At 37.1% G+C, this 7952-nt stretch overlaps 1 protein-coding gene across 1 annotated transcript; it reads right to left on the reverse strand.

Moving 5' to 3' along the window:
• Positions 1–5566: 5566 nt before the first annotated feature.
• Positions 5567–7732, reverse strand: LOC111149191 (calcium binding protein, spermatid associated 1). Its single transcript, XM_022506136.1, has 2 exons — positions 6347–7732; positions 5567–5713 (listed from the first exon to the last, which is right to left on the reverse strand). Exon 1 carries the CDS (start codon positions 7669–7671, stop codon positions 6466–6468), a length of 1206 nt encoding a protein of 401 aa, XP_022361844.1. The 5' UTR covers positions 7672–7732; the 3' UTR covers positions 5567–5713; positions 6347–6465.
• Positions 7733–7952: the final 220 nt, after the last annotated feature.

Genomic DNA, 7952 nt, shown 5'->3' on the forward strand with positions numbered 1-7952 from the left:
AAGCGTGTATTACAAAGAAAATTTTATGACAGGCAGGGCTTAGAAGCTAGGTCAAAAGCAGATGTCACTCACATTAATGAAACTTTAATTCCTCTCATTTCTTCATTTATAAACGTTTACTGAGTTTTCCCTATCTACTAGGTACTCTTTTAATTCAGTAGTCCTGGATCCCGGCTCTCAGGGAGTATACATTTAGTACCTTGTGTAGATAGAGTGTAGTGTGTGAAGGGAGGGCAGAAGTGAAGGTGGGTCGAGGAAAAAGGTGGGCAGAGGAAAAAGCACGGAGACGCTTGTATGCCTTGCAGAAGAGTTTGGACTTTATCTTAAAGACATTAAGGAGCCAGTAAAGGGCTGGAGAAGAAAGATGAGGACATTTCTGCATAATTTGTCCTTTATGAAAGAAGGACAGAGGTGGATTGCATGTTACAGGATTGCAGGCAGACTTAAAGAAGGGAGCGTGAGTGGAAATAGAGAAAGGAGGAGGGTGATAAATTGAGAATGATTCATTGTTGAACAATTCACACAAAGCTGTGTGACTCTGAACTTGGGATTTAGTCATGCAGATCTGGAGAGCTAAGCTTTGCCACTTACTGGCTTGGTTATCTTGGTCCAGTGGCTTTTCTCAGTTTTTACTTTGGTCATCAGTAAAATAAGACTAGCCCAAATGTTCCCCAACTGTATGCCCCACACTCCTTTCTAGGGTCAACACTATTTCGTCTATTTGGGAATAGACTGTTTCACATCCATTCCTTAATCCAGTGTCTTAGCTGTTTCTCCTCAGGTCCACCAATTTCTTTCCTCAGGAATCGCATATTAAAGACCTTGTTTCTTTTATATGTTTAATGAAATTTCAGAGTTTAATGAAATAAAGGAGAAACTTTATTATGAAGTTGCACAATTTAAAATTGATTATTAGGCATCCATTCTTTGAAAAGTCTGATGTCCACTGGCCACCAATAATCTCACTAGTCACGTTTTTATTATATTTTATTTTGTTTTTTAATTGAAGTATAGTTAACATACAATACTGGGGACTCTTCTTTCTGGACTCTAGCCAGTTGTCAACGAGTTGTGTTTCTCCTATCATTGTCTAGACTTATCTGTAAATTACCCATTATCTTATGTTAATAGATACATACATATATATATATATATATATATATATATATATATATATATCGATACATATATATATATCTATTTTTAATTTTATTTACTTTAGAGAGAGAAAGCAAGCAAGAGAGAGAGCACAAGAGGGGGAGAGGTAGAGGGAGAGGGAGAAGCAGACTCCCCACTGAACAGGGAGCTGGATGTGCGCTCTATTCCAGCACCACCCCCTCCCATCCTGACATGAGCCAAAGGCGGTGCTTAATGGACTGAGCCACCCAGGGGCCCCAAGCACATTATCTTTTTAATTGCTTTCATTGTTTTAGTCTAGTTCACGTCTCAGGGCCTCGTATCTCTCAGTCAAAGGGGAAGATCACACTATTTTCTAAACAAAGTCCCTGAAAGAAACTATGGTTGCAGCTTATAAAATGATAATGCTATTCAGCCTGCTACCTATCTCAGTACTAAGGTTGTTTTGAGGGCAAAATTTTTAAAACCTTTTAAAAGCTTTCAACAAGCACCACATGATTTTTTTTCTTACCTACTTTTTCAGTTTCAACCTGAGTTATTTTTCAACTGATGACATGCTCCATCACATAGTGTGGAGGCCAAGAAAAACAAGGCTGGACCCATCTTGAGTCTAGCCCTGACATAAGTGCAGCCATCTTGATGTTCCAGATTATCACAAAATATTTCTTGGGTTCTGACCTACTCAGGTTAGCACTTTAAATAGTCCCCCTCTCCTTTAATGATTGATTTAAACCCCTGGACTCAGCTGCCTCTGTCTTTAATAACTCCCCTATACATTCCCCAACTGATCAATGTTGACCTGAGTAGGTAGGGACAACTCTACGCCCCTACTCAGCAGGAAGAAGTTACAGAAGGTGAGACCTTCCACCTCCAACAACCTTAAAGATTTAAGGGTCAAAATTGTTCAGGGGGAAATGTGGAGGCTGAGAAAATCAAGGCCATCCCACCTCAGGTTTAGCTTTAGCATAAGTACAGCCATCTTAGCTCCGGCAGCCATCTCAGACCCCTTTGCCCAAGGGCTGAACTTTCCCCCACCCTGCTTTAGTAACCCCCACCCTGCTTTGTTTCCAGGAATCCCCACCCTGCTTTAGTAACAGGAACCCATAAATAACCCTGCCTTAACAAAGCTCGGGGTCCAAGTCCCTACTCTGCTGCATTGGGTTTACTTGGGCCCAAGCTTAAGCTTGTCAAATAAACCCTCGTGTGATTACATCGGTGCTTGGCTCCTTTGTGGTCTCTCTGACGTGAAAACTCGGGCACAACAATAGTCTGTTCATTTCCTTGAGAAACTTGGGCCATTTCTAGTCTCAGGCCTTAGGGCATATTGTGTCCTAATCTCTTCACATTTTTAAATCTTTAGCTTAAATCTCACTTTCTCAGAGACAACTTCCCTGGATTTAAATTTGTGTGAAACCTGCAGCTATAATCTCTTATTATTTTTGTTTGTAAGACACATCACAATCTGTAGTTGGCATTGTTTTGTGTGTGATTATTTGAATTTGTTTAATATTTATCTTTCCTAGTGGATTAATTTCCGTGATGGCAGAGGCTGCATCATTTGGTTCTCACTATAGTGTCCTCACGAGGCTTCTGAGCTGCTTGGAATGTGATAGGTACATAATAAATATTTTATAACTGAAAATTGAATAAAATACTTAGTGTCTGACACAAAGGAAATAATAAATAGTAGCTAATATTTTTATTAGATGTAGGAAGATATAGGTTGGCTCTCCAATTTTCTCCTTGTTAATGTTGACAATCTTTTAGCCCCTTGGTTTACACTTTATATCCTGGATTTTATGCATTTACAGATGAATGAAAACAGAGAGAATGAAAATCACCTGCATTTCCTTCTTAGAGATAATCACTGCTAAGGTATTGTTATATGTATCTACCTATTTATGTGTATGTCATACATATTGTTGGGTCCCCCAACAATGGGTCCGTGATCAAAGGAGCGAGACTGATACAAAGCGAAGGTCAAGCAAAGCTTTATTTTGCGCCAAGCATCGAGAATCAAACCAACCATCAAACCGACTGGTCGGGGACACGCCTTACAGAGAGGGCGATGACTCCTCCCCGCCTTACAGACTAACTTTTATAGAGCAAAGGCCATGTGGTTGGGCCTGGCCATGCAAAGGTGGCCAATGAGATTGTAACACACAGAGAAAGCTGCAGTCATGCTAAGTCCCACACAGGTGGCCAACTGAACTACAATTCACCCCATAGTAGCTATTGGAACTAGCCTATCACCTTGGTCAGAATTGGCACCCAAAAGGCGGGGCCCACACTCCTTGGTAGCTAGGGAGACAGTATGAGTGCTTTACTGATTGGATGTCTTCACCTGGCCCCACTCATCCCTGCATCCCAGCTCTGTTATCTCTATCTGACCTGACCCACCCTAGTATTTGGGCTTTGTTACCTGGGACTGGTTTCCCCGGACTTGTTTTTAAGTAAGTTCCCTGAAGGGGGAGGGTCACGGTCAGGAGGGAGCTGCTCTGCTAAATAGGCCCTTACAATATCACTGTATAAATTTCACTTAGAAGTTTAGTGTGATTTTCCCTATTTTCCCCTATGTGATTAAATTTTCTTTGGGGAACCCGGCTGGCTCATGTAGAGCACGTGACTCTTGATTTCAGGGTTGTGAGTTCAAGTCCTACATTGAGTGTGGACATGAATGGATGAATGGATGAATGGATGAATGAATTCTCTTTTATAGACCATTTTAAAAAATGCATACTGTTACTTTGTATGGATATACAGAAATATAACCAATTCGATGTCATTAGAATTATAGATTACTTTTAGTGTTGCTCTTTTATAAACATAAAAAAACCACATGAATGCCTTTGGTAATACCTTTTTTTCCTTCTGTAAAACTGTGAGAGCCAGTAAAGCATAGTGATTAGGAGAGCATGAGCTCTGCAGGAAGACTGCCTGGTTTGAAGCTGTCTTTACTACATAGTAACTATGAGGTTTGGGCATGTTAATGTAGATTTCCTGACTTGGTTTCTTTATCTGTAAAAGGGTATAATATTATTCTTCCTTATAGGACTTCCTTATAGGACTTTCATTGTTCATGAAAAACAAATGTTATTCTAAATGTGAACACAAGAAGACCTGTAATAATTGTTAGCTACTTTCATGATCTCTAATTCTTTAGAAAATTCTTGGTTGCAAAATAGGCTAAAAACTTCAAATATTTTTAATGCTTATTGCATGTTTTTCCACATTGCCTCCAAGAAAAGGTAGAGATATTTGCATTAGCTAACAGTGAATATTTAAAATGATCATTTTAATTGTCAAATGGCTAAAAAAGAAAAATCTAATAATTTCATTTTCTTTGAATATTATTATCATTGACTTTTTATGTGTTTATTGGCAATTTGTATTTTATGAATTATCTGTTTATTTCTTCTACCCATTTAAAATGCTTTCTCTTAAAAAAAAGTTTCTCTTTAGGAGCTCTTCATAGACTGAGATAGTAATCCTTTCACTGCCCCATATACTGCAATTATTTTTCTCAAGTTATGGTTTGCTTTTTAATTTTATGTTAATTTTCTTTTGTACAGAATTTTACCTATTCATGGTGTCATATCTGTGAATCTCCTTTTTGTAATTTCTTATGTGCTTAAATTTCTCAACTGCACTTTGATAAATATACAATGTGTTTCCTTCTGTGCTTTTGTTTGGTTTTATATTTAAGTCTCTGATCCATGTAGAATTTATTTTAGAGTTTGGTCTTAATACTGTAGCTTAATTTTTCCTCAAATACCCATCATATCTCATGGTTTTGAAGTTCACTTTACCATATACTAAATCTGTATGATAAAATGTTTCTGTGTTTTAACATGCTACTGTAATTATTTAGTCTATAGTCTATCTAATGGTATACATCCCTCCCCTCCACTCACCCCAAATGTACCATTTAGTATTTTACCCAATGTTTTGGCTTTGTTTTTCTTTTTCTTTTTAATGTGATAAAATTATAAGTCTCTGCAGAATAATTCTGTTCTTGATGTCCAAGGCTAAGTTATTTATTAAACAATGGATTTTAATTTTACAGTTGACAAGTTTGAATTGCACAGGTCCACTTATATGTGGATTTTTTATGGTACAGTACTGTAAATGTATTTTCTTTTACATATGATTTTTTAAATAACATTTTCTTTTCTCTTTATTATATGACTATAGCATATAACAAATTTATAAAGTATGTGTTAATTGACTATATTATTGATAAGGATTCCAGTCAATAGTAGGTTATTAATGGCTTAGTTTTGGGGGACTCAAAAGTTACAGGCGGATTTTTGACTGGTAGGGGATCATTGCTTCTTATCCCTATGTTGCTCAAGGGTCAACTGTACTTATATTTCGTCTAATTTAAGAATTCTATACTAGAATATCAAACACATTTACACACAGTAAATCAGTTGCTGTCAAAAGATTTATTGAAGAAAAATCAGCAAAATGAAAACAGACCCATTTTAAAGTCTGTGTCAGAAAAGATTGAAGATACATGTCCTTGAATTGCTAACCAAAAGCATAAGAAGAGTGCGATATCAGTGCTTAAGACCTGAAAAAAATTGACAAAAATTCAGGAAAGACATTTTACAGAAAAAAAAAATTGATTCATATGTTTGTACACAATATTGTTTTTGACAGATTTACAGATAAAATATCACTTTGCCTTAGTTTGCCTCCAACATGAGCCAGGAAGTCTATAATATTTCTTACATTTTTTTACATGTGGGTGCTAAACAATTACTGAACTGAATAGCCTTAATTCTATTGCAAATAGAAAGAGGATTACAAATACAGTTTTTAATAGAAGAGAACTATTGGTTGCCTGAAAAAATCTGTTTAGAATTAGGATTTTAGAACTTTTAATACTACAGTTCTTTTTTGAGATATGTTAATTCAATTCTCTTCAACTCACACTAAAATATACTATCGAGGGTTAATTAAAATGACATACATCATTAAATGTAGCAGGAAGTGAGATTTCTTTATTGCTCTCTCTCTCTACATATCCCTGAAAGCTGGGATTAAAGATTTTATATTAAGGTAAATAATTGGATTATAATTGAATTACACTTTTTGATACTAGAGGAACTCTTGTATGCTGAGTTTTCAAGTTTCTGTAAATACATTCTACTGCATGACCTCTGTTGTTAAGCTTCTATATTTTTCTGAGTCTAATACTTGCCTTAAATGCTCATATTCTTTACTTTATTAAGATTTTTGCTTGCTGGACAAACTTCTTAGATGTTAAGACTAGCTTTCTAGGCTGTTGCTCAATTCTATGTGGCATCTGTTTTGCTGCTTTCAAATCAGGAACTCATCTGGTTCTTCTTTCAGTAGCTTAAAGACACCCATTTCATTTGTAAAAGCATCTTCCTCATTGTTTAGGGTATCTGGATCAGGGGTAGTTTCTGAAAGTGGCTCACTGTCCTTAGTTACAGATTCCATTGTATTATTTTCAGACAGATCTTTTGGCATAGTAGATGGATTTTCTGTGAGGTGTGTAGCTACTGATGTTGGGACTACAAAGTCATATCTGGATTCAACAGCAGTGAGCAAAACGGGATGGTTCTCTGCTTCATTTGTGCTACCTTTCTCCATCCAAACATTGACTTCATCCATAGACTCTTCATCGGTCAGCAGAATATCTTCTGGGTTATCTTTGTCTCTTTCCACAGTGGTAGTGAGTTCAAACACAGTGATGAACTTTTCCTCATCGGAGTCTGTTAGTTTGGGCACAGCACTGGGGTCATCCACCGGAAGACTTAAGTCAATTTCAGTTATTTTCTCTTCTGTAAGGGCAATTATGTCTGGAATAGTGAAGTTTTTTTCAGTAACAGGAGAGAGTTCAACCTCAGGGGTAGATGAGTTGGTGATCTGGATGGCCTCATCAGCAGTGACATTGTATTTAACTGAGGAATTATAATTGTTAACATCAGGTTCATCTTTCTTAACTAGAAGGGTGGAAGTGTCTGCAATGCTGGTGGTACCATCCTTTAATGTGCCAGAGACTTCAGAAGTTATTGAGACATCTTCATTCCCTGGGTCGGTGGTATCTAAGAGAATATCTTCTTTTGCTGTGTTGGTGGAAAAATCTATTAAAGAAACAGTAGCAGCTGGTGGTGAAAGATTACCAGTTTTCACTAGGATTAAATTTTCAGTTATAGAGTCATTAGCTGTGGAGTTTGTTGTGCCTGTCATAGTAGTAACTTCTTTCTCCAGATCGGCTGATGACTTAATAATATGGGACTCAACATCATCTTCTGATTTTACTTTTTCCTTTGGAGATGTAAGCTTGTTGTCTGTTGTTGAAAGATCACTTTCTAGTGTATAGTCGTTTACTGAAGTGATGTGGTCTCCTTCTGAAGTAATGGTTGTTTCTGATTTAGGAATAGTGTTGTCAGCCCCAAAGAAAATGGTTGCTTCAGTTGTTGTTTTACTGCTTTCTGTTGGAGGATGAGAATAAAGTTTTGGCAAACCATCTTCAGCCATGGGGCAAAATGGCACCATGTACGCTCACAGGTCTTTCCCTGGGCCCAGTGGTATCCCTAGGCAGGAGAGTGATGTTCATTATAGTGATTGAAGCATTGGTCATCATGGTGATTGTTGCATCAACCATAGGGCCAATGGCAGTGGCTCTCCTTGGAGGTTGTTTCTCTGCTCTGATTAGGCATCTAGTTTTAAGAGTACTGATATTAGATGAAAAGAGAATAGAATCCTCTCTGATTATGAAATCAATATTCACAGCTGGATTTATCATGTTTTTCTTTATAACAGAACTACCTTCCCTT

The sequence above is a fragment of the Enhydra lutris genome, unplaced genomic scaffold (assembly GCF_002288905.1).
Source record: "Enhydra lutris kenyoni isolate GAN:26980312 unplaced genomic scaffold, ASM228890v2 scaffoldscaffold21, whole genome shotgun sequence".
Taxonomy (NCBI): Eukaryota; Metazoa; Chordata; class Mammalia; order Carnivora; family Mustelidae; genus Enhydra; species Enhydra lutris.